Here is a 15,295-nt window from a genome sequence, read left to right as displayed (position 1 = left end):
CTGAAAACTTTGTGTTTGCAGAGCCAGCATCGCTTGGTCCTGTTGAACTTTTGGACCTTATACTCCGATGTAATGCTGATTTCACTAAGAGGACATGTGGTATTACTCTCCAAGAAGGTGCCCTTACCTGTTCAAACTATATTGTTACTGGGACAATGTCTTCCTGTGTTTCTACAGCACCTAATGTCCTGAGGCTGTCGGACCTCCCTACTTCAGGGCTGATCATAGAACATTATCAAATGGTGAGCATGAATTGCGACAATATGATACAAGATACAAATTTCACTGTGAGGAATACCCCTCTGTCTCACACTAAACTGTAACATGTAAAAAGTATTTATTCTTATCATAATAATTCTGTTTTCATCCTTCAGTGTTGAGTAAGAAAGTAATAAGCTTCAATATGACCAGGTATTTCATCTCATACAACCCTTGTGAAAGAATATGTTCACAACATGTATATGTGAAAAAGAAACAGCTTTGCATATTTGTGTGTTAGTGTATTGTATCTGATTTTTATTTATGAGCAAAGTATGTGTCCCCACCTATGGAAAGATAACATTCTAGCTTGTCACAAACAAGCATTGGCATGAATTGTCACCAACAGAATTGGCATGGAAGTCAAAAAACACGTATGTTTTTAACAGAAGCAACCGTAAAATGTTGCCTAAGAAATAATATCAGTAACTGGAGTTAGTGGTGCTGTGTTGGATTGATTCTTGCTGCATTGATTTGTCTTTTTTTTCTAAGTAAGACCCTCAAAGTCATTTAAGCAAGGAACCGCTGACTTAAACAACTGCTTTGTCTGTATTTCTGCAGGAGATCAAAACCTCCATGGCCATTACCCTCTGGACCCCTCTGGAACAGCTTTTGGAAGAATTGCTCCAAAGAGACCTGCTGAGCGTCTCACCGTTCTCCAGCAAATCCCGGCAGGCATACACAGGTCAACTCGCCACTGAGATCAGTGCAGTTGCCGTAGTTGAAACATGTGAGGTTTCTCTCTTCATTCCCACAAACGGTATATGGTAATCTTCTGTATCTAGGTAAGGAAAAAGGCAATGGCAGTTATTTGCACTTTCCTCATTTCTGTGTATCTCGTGCTCTCTCAGCTTTTCACTTGACTCTAATCCAATTCTTTGGTGGAAAATATTTAGATCTACCTTATAAATTTGTTATTTAAGTGCAGAATCCAGTTCTGTTAGTCTCCAAATAGAGGGAGCAGTGCTTCTGCTGGCAAGTACTATTCAATACCAATGGGAAAGGCATTATGTTTTACCTGTATATGAACACAAAGTTTCAGGGGATGCACATTCTCAGTGCCTCCTTGTGTGTCCTCTTGGAAAGGAAATGCCGCATCTGTTAGCATTGACACGCCTGGAGCCTGGGGCACTCGGCGTGCTCACGGCGAGCGGTAGGCAGCAACTGAACCAGGGAAGCAATGCTGTTACTGGTTGGGGTATTGACCAAAGGAAAGACGGCAGGAACGGAGGTTTAAAACTCACAAAACCCTCTTTGCTTAACTTTAATTTGTTGAATTTGGTTTTCCTTTTCCAAATATTTACTGGCAACCTAATGATTCTTTTCTAGGAAAAAAGGGTAACACTACCCACATTACTGACATGCCTCTGTGTGAAAAGTGGACAGCTTAGAGTACTTCAAAAGACAGAATTAGCATACAAGATATAGCATATCAGGCCAATATAAGGTATCTTCAAATCTCAGGATGTCCTCACTACCCAAAAAAAGTGACAAAAAAAAAAATTGACGATTGTGTAATTATAGCCTAAAAGAATGTGGTTGGGCAGCATGAAGACAATTGTCTGTTTGCACCCATGAAGCTGCATCAGACTGGGTATGTTAGAGTCCTTTGGAGGAAGGAGAAGGGGTTTTCCTTCTCTGAGAGCAACAGGACATGCTCAGAAGGGAGATGTTTATTGTGTGCGGAGAAGGGCAATTAAGGAAGAGGCAGACCACAGAACAGCTGCAGCCTTTACAGAGTTGTGTCTGAGAAGATTAGGAAACAGATATATGAGGAGTCTCAGAAGTGATGTCAATAGTGGGCTTTGTGGTGTCTGCAGTCACCACCGCTGCTGGGCTGGGAGAGCAAGCTTGGAGGAAAAGACCCACCTACCAAAGATACAGTGGGTGGTGAGAAAAACTTCTCTACAAGCCCTTGTTATTTTCTTTTACCCACCAACTCCGAATTTCTCTACTTACAGTTCTAGAGATCTATTACTGTAATATAGTTTAGAGATTCAAAACCCTTAAAATCTTCATTTCTAAGGGATGTGTCTCTGAGCTCTGGTAGACTTGTAATCCTGTCATCAGAGTCTGTAGAACCCAGGCTGGCAGTAGAGCTGGGCAGCAGAGCTGTGCCTTGTTTCTTATCTCCTTCCCTCATCGGTCTCTGCCTGAGCTGCCAGCTCTCCACTGCCTCAGCCCACACCTAATTGATCTGTACAGCTTTCTGTACTGCAGACTCTTAATACGTTAATTTTGCAGCCATGATTAATATATAGAGAAGCATAACATCTGTGTTTAAAATGGAGACATCAGTGATGCAATTAACCTTCAGAAGAGACCTGGCAAAATCATGTGGATGTGCCTTCTTTATAGTACCTGCAAAATTTTCCTGTGAAGTTACCAGCACACAGGCAAGAATATCCATTAATCCCATCAATGCAAGTGGCCCCATTTGCACACTGGTGGCCACGGCAGTTGTCTATGTCTTCTTCACAATTCACCCCTGTGTAACCAGGTTCACAACTGCACTCATAGGAGGAGACCCTGTCAGTGCAGTTTCCATGAATGCAGGGGTTTGAAGAGCATTCATCTATGTTGACTTCGCAATGGGTGCCAGTCCATCCTTTTGAACATACGCAGCGGTAGGAAGAATAGAACTCTTCACATAGCCCCTCATGCATACAGGGATTTGAGCTGCAGACATCTACTTGCAAACAGCCAGTAAGAGCAGGGTTTGCGGATATTTTGAGAAATTGCTCCTCTTGAGGTTTTTTTGTAGGGATGTCAGCATTTTCAAAGTATGAGAGATAAATGCCACTGATTTCTATGGTGCTCATACATCCTCGCAGCCCATCCAGACTGTCAAAAGCCTTGTCAGCCACATAGATGTCTGTCTCTTCTCTCAAAAAGTTGAGGCTTCCTGCAGCAGTTGTACTAGTTGCAGTGTCTTTCTTGTTGTCTATATCAAGGTGCCATCTAGAGGACTGGGACAGGGGCTCTACCATAGAGACCACCACTTGATGCCATTTCCCATCACTCACAGGCAGCGAACTAGCAAGGGTCAGCTTATAAAAGCTGTTGCCGCTTTGCAATTGAAAGAGTAATTTGGAGTTGCGGATGCTGATGGTAACAAACTCTGGCTCCTTCTCTGCATACAGCAGTATCACATCAGTGTCCCTAGTTCGAAAGCCAAATACGATATTGGTGAGGTCTCTGCTGATTTTCCCATTGCTTCTGTAAAATATCGCACTGCTTCTGCCACTAAACACTGCATTAGCAAGACCTGTGCAAAGATAATAATTGAGACATCAGGCCACCTTTAAACCTATACATGTGGAACAGTATCTCTTCAATGCCCTGTATTCCCTGACTTGTAAGTTCTTTTGGGTTTGCTGAAAAGCAGTCAAATTCCACAAGTGTATCAGTTTATCCTTGTCTGCCCCTTATGGCTATAGAAATTACAGAGCAGTGCAAGATATACTGATATCAGAAGTGTGCTGCTTTGCATCATCTGAAGTTATATTCTAAAGGTATAACTCTACGTTCATATTACCTTTCTTTTTCCTTATTAGACAAAGAGAAGGAGATGATCATAACTGCATACATCTCACAGCTGGGGCTGGGAGGGTATTTCAAAACAAGAAATGTCATTTTGGGTTTGTTCCCTAGTTTTGTACAGCAAGTTATTGCCCATGACAGATCTGAATGGGGTGAACCTTTGTTCTCAATTTCTGTTTTCTTAGGTAAAGCATTAAAGAGGTTGTAAAAAAGTGTTTTATTAGATCCCAATCTACTCTCACTGGTGATGAATTTAATTGAAGTCAGTTGACAAAAAGTCCCTTTAAAATCAATGTGAGAAGAGTCGTGCATGTAACGTTTAAAACCAGCTTCTCCTGCTGCATGTGTACTGCCACGGCCCTGCTGATGGAACAGAACCTGTGTTGGCTGGGCTGGGAGGGCAGCAGAACACTCAGCTTGCACTGCTGTGAGTGAAAATTGATGGGTAACATTGTGGCAGGTTTATGGATGTCTTCACAAAGGTATTTGACATCTTTCATTAGCATGTTTTCTGCTAAAATGCACTAACTCGCTGGGCTGTAAATTTGCACATTCTGAGATTTATGAGGATTATCGATAGGGAGGAGGGACAGGAAGGAATGTCTTGTCCATTCTTCAGACAAATTTAGCTTTGTAAGATCCTAGCACTGAGATAAGGTGGGTTTCTGATCTATCTGTGGGCTCAGAGATAGATCAGATGTAAATCTGGATGAAAAGAACCCCTGGGAATCACAGTAAGAAATTATTAACTGTATATCCTGGTACTGAGGCAGCAGAGGTGTAACCACACTGCCTTGTGCATCAAATACGTGCCTTTCTCATAGCAAAAGTTTCCTCAGAGGAAACCCCACTAAAAATGAAAGTCAGAACTTTTATTTCTGATCTTTTTAATGTCTCAGAAAGCTGAGAGTTTCAAGCTCATAATTCTAAAATATTCCTGTAGAACTCATTACTAAATCCTGAGCACAGCAAGCTGTCTGGGTGTGCTTCTACTCTCAGTTGTGACACTGGGAATACAGATTTGCTATCAGTTACTGTTCCTCACATCCGCTTCCTGTATTCACCTTTTCTCTTATTTATGGAGTGTGTGTTTTCCTACTGGGCTTGCTAATCATAGCCATCTAGGTTCAACTAGAGCCACAAGTGTCTAAAAAACAGCTCTTTGTCTTAATTTAAAATGGTACCCAGAGCATAACACAGCAGGCTGGCAGAGAAGTCACTGGCCAGCAAAACTCCTATATTTTTCATTTACCCTGTGTTGTACAACAAGTCTATGCTGTAATAAAGAAAACTTAAAAATACAGCTCTGTAGTGCAGTTCTTTTTGAATATTTATTAGGGAAACTCCCTACTATTGCCACATAAACCAGCACAAAAATCGAAACGTGATCTAACAGTGTACATTACCTTGATTTTAGCAAAAGGAAAAGGTTCAGATACTTCTCACTTTGCTGTCTGTGCGTGTTTATGTTCTACTGTAATAGGCAATAGTAAAGTTTATGAGATAACTTATTTGGATATTAGCATGAAAGCCGTCTATTAGAGAAGGTGTAATTATTTTAATTTCAGTTATAAATTTCAACAAGTGGTGCAATGCTGATTCTAACAATCTCAACAAAAATAGCACCCTATTGGTCTGTCAGCAAATTGTCTATGATAGAAAGCTTTTGTTGACCAACCTTCTCATTCCTAAGAGTCAGGCATTCTAACAGCTTCCACCAGATTGTGTGTGTATTTATCTTCTTCGCAGCATCATTAGGGCTCTCTTTGATAGCAAAAAGAAAAAATATTGCTTCAAAATCCTTACTTGCTTTTTAAATTCCACTCCAGGGTGGGAAGGAGAAGGAAAGTGGAAAGAGAAATGCAGGGTGGCTAACGTTCTTAAAGACAGCTAATGGCCATCAGTTTTTAAATAGACTGCTTGGTGTGCAGGTACTTCTTAGGAAGTTACTAGTTGAATAACTGTAGTGTTGGTATTAAGGTGACTTCCTTCAAAGATATTTAACTTTTAAGAAAACCAAATGATGCAATGTATGTCATATAGCTTATCTTTTCAGAATGTTGGACAACATTCTAAGGTTAATCCAACACTGAATGTCCTCTTATCTCTTTACAGTGGAAGTATGAGGGGTACACTTACACTCTGGCAACGCTTTGATCTATTGTACAACCTCAACAAGTTGTGCTGAATAAGTCAAAAGCAAAGGTCTTGTAAACATCAGTGTCTGTGTCAGGGGTTCTGGTTGAAAATTCTGTATTTGGTAGGGCAGACTCTTCCTGCTAATGTTACTTAGAATAGACATAATTATTATTTTAATACAGAAATAACATTTGAATGAACCTTAAAGGCAGTGAATTTTGAGTTTAAGGAAATGATGAAAATTTCTATAGTTTCTAATCTCCAAAGTTTACAGGAATAACTGAAATGTACCTACATTCAAATCCCTGGTGTACCAGCTGGCATTGTGCTTCATGAGGACAGGACCCAAGCTCACACCACTTAATTTCCTCGCATGCCTTCCCCACTGTGTAAGGGGGACACGTGCAAGTAAAGTCATCCCAGATTGAATAGCACACACCACCGTTGTGGCAAGGGTTGGACTATGGAGAAAGAGAAGAGACAACCTAAGTGTGAATAAAAGCTGGTGGACTCTGAACTCTAAGGTCGAGGGACTGTTTGGCAAAAGGGAGGTTTCTGGTTATTTCAGACAGAAAGTGACAAAGACCAGCACTATGACAGCACAGCATGTTCAACTGGTGAAAATGGTATTTCAACCTTAAAATATTTTAATTCTCCCCTATGCAAATACATTCTGCTGCTGATATTCATCATATGTAGCATAACTTAACAAAATCTGCTCTTTCTAACATTTCTATGTATTTTCCTAAGAAGTCATTATCATCAAATAATGTATGGGAATGTACAAAAAATTAAAGGGAATCCCCCATTTTAAACACGTGAAAGTGCTCTGAAAGATGTAATTCTTACCTTGCAGAGGTTGTCACTAGTGCAGCCTTGGGTGACATTGATAAGAGTTCGATTGATAGCAGAATTCAATGGATTGGTGATGGGGAAGAATTCCAGTGGGTGGTTATTCACTCTTACATCTTGAATGCAACCTTTGAAATACCTGCCATTTTCATCAGTTTCTTTGTTATCTGGTAGGCCTCCAATGTAAAGAATATCCTTACTTTGGATGGTTAGGAGTGGAGTAGAAATAAAGCCTAGGTATTGAGAGGACTGGAACAATTCCACCTTATTTGGTTCTATTTTTAATGTTATTAAGTAAAAGTTTCCATCATTCATAGAGTGTTTCCCTAATAACTTAGTGGAATTTAGAACTAGTACTGTCAGTTTCCCACCTTCTAAGTAGACTCTTGCGTAGAGGTAAGTACTGTTTCTCAAAGCCAGTAGCAAGCCAGAAGATTTGCGTGTTCGGACAAACATTGATATGTTCAACTTTTCATTCTGAGTGGCATCAACAGGAAAAGCAGCATAGCCCGAGGAGTCTTCAGATCCAAACCGGCCTGGAATGTACTCTTGAGGTTAGAGATATGGGAAAAGATTAAAAAAAGAGAGAGAAGGTAGAAAAATAAATTCATTAGGGCTAAATGACAAGAAAGCCAATGATCAAACAGCTACTTGATAGTATTTACGTATGGTACTAAGATGTGCTGTTATTTATGGATGAATAAAGACTTGATCCAGCTGTAAATAGCTTCTATTTCGAAATTCCTCTTGGCTTCCATGGCTGTAGCATTAAGCCCCAGTACCAGACCAGATGTTATATTATTGGGCATATTTTTCCCCTTTATCATGCTCTGTGTAATGCTGTGTTTTCAAATGGCTAAACAAGGACAGATTTCTACAGTTTCCTGAGTTGATCCTCAGAAAGATCATTTTGAAAAGAACCTAGCTGCTTTGATCCTCTGGTGACCATGGAAGTTAATGTAATTCTGGAACATTGTGCTATCTTTTGCACTGATTTCGATCATAGAAATATCCCAAAGCTTCTCAGCAAACCCTTCATGTGTGAAACCTCCAAATAGGGCACCTATTTGGTGCTGCATAGGCGCCCCAGTTCTTTAACAGACTTTCTGTTGCTGAGGCGCAACACGTTCTTGTATACATCAACTTGCATCTAGTTGTGAATCCTGCTCAGTCCTATGAGTGCTCATCATGCTGTGGTGTTGAGGGGGAAAAATGATCCAGGATTGAGTACGTTTTATTTTTTTTCTTTCTTTTTGTGCTTATCAATTAAAAGGATTAAACCAAAACCATCTGTCTCTCTCCCTTGCTCTTTATTTTCAGTAATGATTTTCAGACTTGCAAGGATACAAAATATGTAGCCAAACCAGTATTTTATTCTGATGAATCATCTCGTTAAAGCACAACAAAGTTTTCTATTTTTACACTCTAAGTTTCGTGATCTTGTCCTCAACATTACAGACTTCCTGCCTAAACACTTTCAAAAGCTATTTTTAATGTCTCAAATTCATAGAAAGAATAATCCAAACTTTTTCTTAAATGCTCACATAGCTAAAGAGTCAATTCTCTTTTGTGCAGTAAAACTCCTAGAGCGAGACCTCATAGGCCAAGTTTCTGCCTGCAGCACTGCTTTTTTTATGACTACATTAAAAAACCCAATGAAAATAGGGGACTGACTGTGAAGCCCCAACAGACCCTTAATAACCACACTGCACTACTATGCGGCATGGTAACATTATTTAGCAACAAGAATAGATCCCTTACTTGTTCCTAAACAGACAATTTCTTAAATACATTAAATACGAAACATTGTGATTCTATGAATAAGACTACCTATATATCTACATCTGCTTGTTAAAACTCTGGTATGTAGAAATAATTATTTGTTGAAATGAGTGTTTTGAGGCATTAAATCTCAGAGAACTTCTATCTTCTCTGTAGGGTGTACTAGAGACCGAGACGTTTTTCCATGAGGGTAAAAAGAAAACTGCTGCTGGAATGAAGATTACACATTTGCAGTATTAGAAGGAAGCATTAATCTTAAAAAAGGTATTTCATGTTTACAATTACTTCGTTACAGTTCTCTCTATTTATAAAAATACACGTATATATATATACACATCATTCTGATCTTCTCTTTGATGAGATGGCTAGCATCACCTTGGTCAATATTAACCTCTTGGGTCACAACATCTGGATGTTGATCAAAATGAGTCAACATCTGTTTGTTATTTTGTATATGTACAGAAAATATTGCCTCTTGTCAATTAAATACTTGGCAGCAACTTTTCTTCAAAAAGACACTAGCATTTCTTATGTTATCCTTTACTGCAAGTCCCCCCCACTCTGCCTTTTAAGAAACCTGCCACGGTCTTTTAAATGTGGCATATATCTAGACCCTATGTATCAAAATGGCATGGTGCCATGATTTGCAAGGAATATTGTGGTCAGCAGGAAAAAAAAAGTAAAAATTCATGCTTTCTAATCATTCTCAACAGTTCTGATGCCAGTATAAGCCTCTCCTGGCCCTGACTGGTTTTAATTTTGCTTCATATAAGGAGGCAAACATATTTACCAGATGTTGTCCTATGCTCCAAAGTTGCCTTCCAAATCTTAGGGTAAATTACAGCTAGACTTCAAAGAAGTCTGTTACAATTACCTCTCAGACTTTGTCATTTCGTAATAAAACCAAGAAGAAAAACTATTGAAAAGTATTGATAACTATTACAAAATGAAATTGTATTTTAACAATTTGAAATGTATTTCAAGCTACAGCTTTCTGCAGCAATGCATTCAATAAAATCCTAAGGCCAGTCATTCAGATGATGTAAATCAATGTAGCTTCACTGGCGACAGAGCAGCCATGACGATTTACACCAGTTTATGGATGTATGGATTAGAATGGATCTGTCCATTCTAATCTGACCATGGCTCTGCTGTTGCACTTTATTTTTTCCAGTCCACTTGGCAAATATGTATACACAAATATATGTAAGTATGCATATTTGTGTGCATGGATGCACTTCTTCTTCCCAAAACACTGTTATGATAGACCATGTGTGCATGGTTAGCAAGGGGGCAGAGATGGAAGCAGAGGCAAGGATGCTGTGTGCAAGGCTTATTTCTGTGGAGTTTTCTCCAACAAAACTGCTTGTTTGAAATCCCTAAAACTTATGCCAGGGAAGTATTGCAGAATGCGCCCCAAAATGTTCCTTAGGGATGCTGTACTTACAGCTCCAGAGGGTTTCACACAACAGATGCAGTATAGCAGGGAACTAGGCAGGGACCTCCTGTTGTCCTTCCAATTTGCCTCAGCCTGCACTTGGAAAGATCATTTGTAGCAGGGAAAATGCTAAGGGCATCTGCAGCTTTTGTATTCCTGCCTGTCACTGCCAAAGATGCTGTTTGCTGAGATGTGCTCTTTCGTTTGCTGAGACACGAGCAGGTTTTCCTCTGGTCACCAAGCAGCTATCTGGTAATGGCTGCCTTTGTCAGTGATTCTTCAGAGCTGCCTTGGGAATGCCCGAAAGATGAATGGGCCCTGTTTGCAGCCTCTGAAGCCCTGCCTTCTCCTTGGGCTAATCAGATTAAGTTAATAGTATAATCTCTTAATTTTTTTTTAAATGGAATCACTCTTTTTTTAACTTGCAGTGCTTCTGCTTGCCTTTCATTGCCTTAAATGAGTTTCTTTATGAAAGCCTAGAGAGCTCAAGGATAAAATTTGCAGAGAATGCTTTGAAAGTAAGACTTAAACTCCAAATGACTTAGTTGCTTTCTAAATTATACTTGGGGTACATAACCTATAGCGAACTATGGTTTTCCAGTTTATGCCGTGCTAAGAGCTCTAAGATTTTAAAGCTGGATGAGTGGAATCCAACAGTTTAGCTTGACTTTTTTTGTCAGGCTGAAAAATAACTAGAAAATACTGCAAGTGTGCTACTACTAACTTCTGGCACTTGCTTACCAGCTGACATCAAGCTCCAGAAATCCTAAGGGTTGTGCTGTTTCATCACCATGGTAACAGGATTGTTTATAATAACTTTTTCAATAACCATTAAAACACAAATGCCCACAGCATTTTCTTACCTGTTGTGCAGCTTGGCCCTGTGTACGGCCGGTAGCAATCACAGTGGTAGCTCAGCCACAAGTTGGTACAGCGTCCCCTGTTCTGACAAGGGTGGATTTCACACCAGTCCTTTTTAGTACATCCTGTCCCGACATTTAAAGATGATTCGGGTGATACATTCTCTGCTGTAATAACATTCGAGTCTATTTCAATGTCCTGAAGACAGCCTACAAATGAAGGTGCAGAATGTATATTATAGATGTTAAGTTGAGAGTTGCTGCTAATGTTCCCCACTGGTAAGCCGCCCAAAAACGTGCTCTGAAATGCAAGCATCATGTGATCATTATCTATCACAGCAGAAGTTTTATTGAGACACGATTCTACACAAGAGCTGTCAAGCAAATTAAGAGTAATAGCTCTTGCCAAGGTTACCTCCACCGAATGCCATTCTCCATCACTGACATTATGCGAAATATGCAAAAGAGCCTGTGGCTTGTTATTGACTTGCACGGATAAGTGTAAGTAGCCGTTCAGTAACTCCAGCTTTGCAAATGTATTTTTCCCCCCTCGGTAAAACAGAAAAGCTGTAGGTTGCACAGTTTGAAACTTCAGGTTTATATTATAGAAAAAATCCTTTTTAGGGTTCAGGGGATTCTTCAACAAAAGAAAACTGTTTCCTTGAAAAGAAAATGTGGTTACAGTTTCACAGTGTATTCCAGTATACCCAGGTGAACATATGCAGCTGAATCCATGTTGGCCATTTTTTAAATGTGGGATGCATATTCCATTGTTTTGGCATTGCTGATCAGTACAGCCATGGAGAACTTCTGTACAATTCCAGCCTCCGTAATAAATCCCTTCTTTGTCAGCAGGTGGGCAATGGCAAGTGTAATTCCCAGGGAAATTCTCACAGATTCCACCATTTTGGCAAGGGTTCATGTAACATTCGTTGATGTCTTCATCACAGTGAGTACCTGAAGAATAAACAAGGAATTAGACATTCTGGGCTGGAAAACTGGGGACCCAAATGGTATATTTTAATAACGTGTTTCCTTGAATTATCTTTAATTAAAAGGGAACACCTTGATAAATAGATGATTGACTTGCAAGCCTATAATATGTTAAATATAAAAATGCCATTCACATGCCATAGGTTTTTTGTGCACAGTACTATATGAACACAGCTACAGGTTGAGTGGAGAAGAGATTCAGAGCAGCCCTGCAGAGAAGGACTTGGGGGTGTTGGTCGATGAGAAAATGAACATGAGCTTGTTTCACTGTGCGCTCACAGCCCAGAAAGCCAACCGTATCCTGGGCTGCAGCAAAAGGAGCATGACCAGCAGGTCGAAGGAGGTGGTCCTGCCCCTCTACTCTGCTCTTGTGAGACCTCACTTGGAGTACTGTGTGCAGTTCTGGTGTCCTCAACATAAAAAGGACATGGAACTGTTGGAACAAGTCCAGAGGAGGGCCATGAGGATGATCAGGGGACTGGAGCACCTCCTGTATGAAGACAGGCTGAGAAAGTTGGGGCTGTTCAGCCTGGAGAAGAGAAGGCTGTGTGGAGACCTCATAGCAGCCTTCCGGTATCTGAAGGGGGCCTATAGGGATGCTGGGGAGGGGCTCTTCCTTAGGGACTGTAGTGACAGGACAAGGGGTAATGGGTTAAAACTGAAGCAGGGGAAGTTTAGATTGGATATAAGGAAGAAATTCAGTAAGTAAGGGTGGTGAGGCACTGGAATAGGTTGCCCAGGGAGGCTGTGAATGCTCCATCCCTGGCAGTGTTCAAGGCTAGGTTGGACAAAGCCTTGGGTGACACGGTTTAGTGTGAGGCATCCCTGCCCATGGCAGGGGGGTTGGACCTAGATGATCTTAAGGTTCTTTCCAACTCTAATTATTCTATGATCCTATGGTTTGGGAGAAGCTGTTGGAGGGGTTTGAACCTGTATGTCCCAGCAGAATACTCCTGTTACCATGTATCTACAGTGGAACTTTCTTTGCCTTTCCTAGATACAAAATATAAAGCAAGAGAAGGTGAAAGGAATATTTTCTCAAATGTCTCAGAGCTTGTTGATGAGAACACTTCCATCGGATGTGAGCAATACATACTCATATTTCCTCCTTTTCCATATAACATGTGGCCTCTGGTATATTGGGTAAAAGGAGCGCTCCTCATTGCAACTTCACTGTAATTCAACAGGTGTGACCAAGGTATGTCTACTGGATCAGACTTCACAAAGGGAAACAAGTCTGTTCCTCCATTAAAACTAATCTGTTTATCCCTCTGCACTGTTTTTCATCTATAAAGTGGTAATTATAATAACTTCTCCCTTGAGCAATCAAGTGACCGATACGTATGCAATGGATGGGAGAAAATCTGTTTCTTATCTTCTTTGGAAGCAGTTAAAATACCCAAATACTTTTTTGAAAACTCATGCTAAGTGCAGCTCCTAATATTTCCACTTTTCTTCATAGTTATTCTAGAGAAAACAAGAAATAATTTGCAGTTTTCAAACTAATATCATCAACACAAAGTAGTTAATAGGCATAATTATGCACTGCACCTACCTTTATATGCAAACTTGCATTGAGCATTTTTACAGCAAAACACAGGCATTTTTCATGGAAAATTACAGAGTAGCATTCAGCCACAATGAATTGCTTCCAATGGTAGATAAACATAGTTACTCAGGCTAATTCCTTGCCCATTGACTTTATTCAATCACAGTCATAAGTAGACCCACCTCAGAGAGGAGTAAGTTACAGGAGAGCCAGAAGGGAACTGAGAATTGGTTGAGATTTGTTTAGATTACCTAGAGAGAAGTGGTCATAGCATATATATAAAAGGCTCTCTTTGCAGTGGTGCTCCTCACTTACGAGTTTTCAATTATAGATTTGAAGCTTCAGATTATCAGACACAGCTAGTGCTATCTCCCTGGTCTGGCAGCGAGGTTTTACAGCAGCAGTCTTTCCCTGGTTTCCAGCCAGGCTCATACTTACTGCAGTGTGAGATGTCTATGTATACATTAATATGTAGTGGCATCTGGCAGAAATATGACTCATTGGGACTAACTTTCTAAAAGTGAAGTGTACTTCCCAAACTGTTACTGACGGGGAGCCAGGATGATGTCTGCCTTGCCCAGTTTGTTTCAATTTCTGTGCTAGTGACTTGTTCTGCTTTTGCTATTCTAGTATATGAAAAGTGAAGTTACCATGAGCCATTTCCTTTTCTGCTCAGTGTTTTAGTACATCTCATGCCTGATATTGCTCCCTTCCCTGCCTGGACATTGAGAACAATGTGTCCGTAGGTCTTGTCTACAACTCAGTCTTACTGGAACAGCTGTAGAAATGCAGGTCTCTTTGGGGTTTTGTGTCAGAGATAACAACTAGTGCAGTGTGGAAGCAGTAGGATGAGGGGATGTACTTAGCCTTGTTATAGGGCTATGAAGTGCTCAGAGCATGCTTAAGGATTTATAGTCTGGGAGCCCTTGTAAAACCTTTCATAGTTGAAGTCAGCACAGTGAATGGCTGGATACTTAGTCACTGCATTTTCAGTAATGCATGACAACACTGTGTATTAGTCTGTTATCCCATGGCACCTGCAAGGCATCATCTTTGCCTTGTAGCCTGTGGCCTGAGTCACATCCTGCAATAAAGACTGTCTCTGGAAAGGGTGACACAGATGCATAACCTGAAACCAACTTTACTATAATATTTTGTTTCTGTGTTGTTTTCTACTATATCAAATTATATATAAAGTTAATGAAATAATTTCAGGAGAATGCTAAACTTCTTTGGAAATCATATATGTTTTTACTTTTAAATTTAGATAACACATTTGAAAAAAAATATGTCCATATATAACAAAGAAATAAAATTAATTTTATGAGGAGGTACACATATTCTAAAGGTATTCCTTATTTATGGAAAACAAGCAACATCAGTTTTTAAATGCAAAGTGGCCACCATAGAGATGCTCAAGTAATTCAGTGTCTGCGTATGATGCTTATTTATGTAAGTAATTATATTAATAATATGTTGCAGAATAATTGTTTTGCAGGGTTTTTATGTATATACATAAACATAGAATCATAGAATAGTTAGGGTTGGAAAGGACCTCAAGATCCTCAAGCTCCAACCCCCCTGCCATGGGCAGGGACACCTTGCTCTAAACATGTATATACATACATCTATATGCCTACAACTTCATAAGATTAACACAAACATAAATATAGGTCACACCAGAAGACAAATAATAAGCCATTTTTTCTGTCAAGAATAAATAAATCAGCTGTTCTTACAAGCAGTATTGATATTGCTTGTTATCTTCCAGTTATTATACAAGCAAAGACCACTGTCACTCAAGATAAAAGCACTCTAGATAAAAGGATTAACCAATATTTATAGAACTGTACAAGCAGTTCAAATAGCTCAGGTTGGGAG

At 39.9% G+C, this 15,295-nt stretch overlaps 1 protein-coding gene across 2 annotated transcripts in view; it reads right to left on the bottom strand.

The window, feature by feature from the left end:
• The window catches only part of CRB1 (crumbs cell polarity complex component 1), a 100,842-nt gene that overhangs the window by 21,935 nt on the left and 63,612 nt on the right, over positions 1-15,295 (bottom strand). For both annotated transcript variants that reach the window (XM_061378859.1, XM_061378858.1), the window contains exons 6-10: positions 10,876-11,829; positions 6,790-7,340; positions 6,236-6,401; positions 2,620-3,526; positions 911-1,039 (exon numbers count right to left, since the gene is read on the bottom strand). In XM_061378859.1, the coding sequence (XP_061234843.1) occupies positions 911-1,039; positions 2,620-3,526; positions 6,236-6,401; positions 6,790-7,340; positions 10,876-11,829 (2,707 nt within the window). The remainder of the gene's footprint in view (positions 1-910; positions 1,040-2,619; positions 3,527-6,235; positions 6,402-6,789; positions 7,341-10,875; positions 11,830-15,295) is intronic.

This window comes from Neopsephotus bourkii, unplaced genomic scaffold, assembly GCF_033783945.1.
Source record: "Neopsephotus bourkii isolate Nb327-2 ecotype Australia unplaced genomic scaffold, CSIRO-AGI_Nbou_v1 NB_1768, whole genome shotgun sequence".
Classification (NCBI taxonomy): domain Eukaryota; kingdom Metazoa; phylum Chordata; class Aves; order Psittaciformes; family Psittacidae; genus Neopsephotus; species Neopsephotus bourkii.
This window is presented reverse-complemented; position numbering and strand designations above follow the sequence as displayed.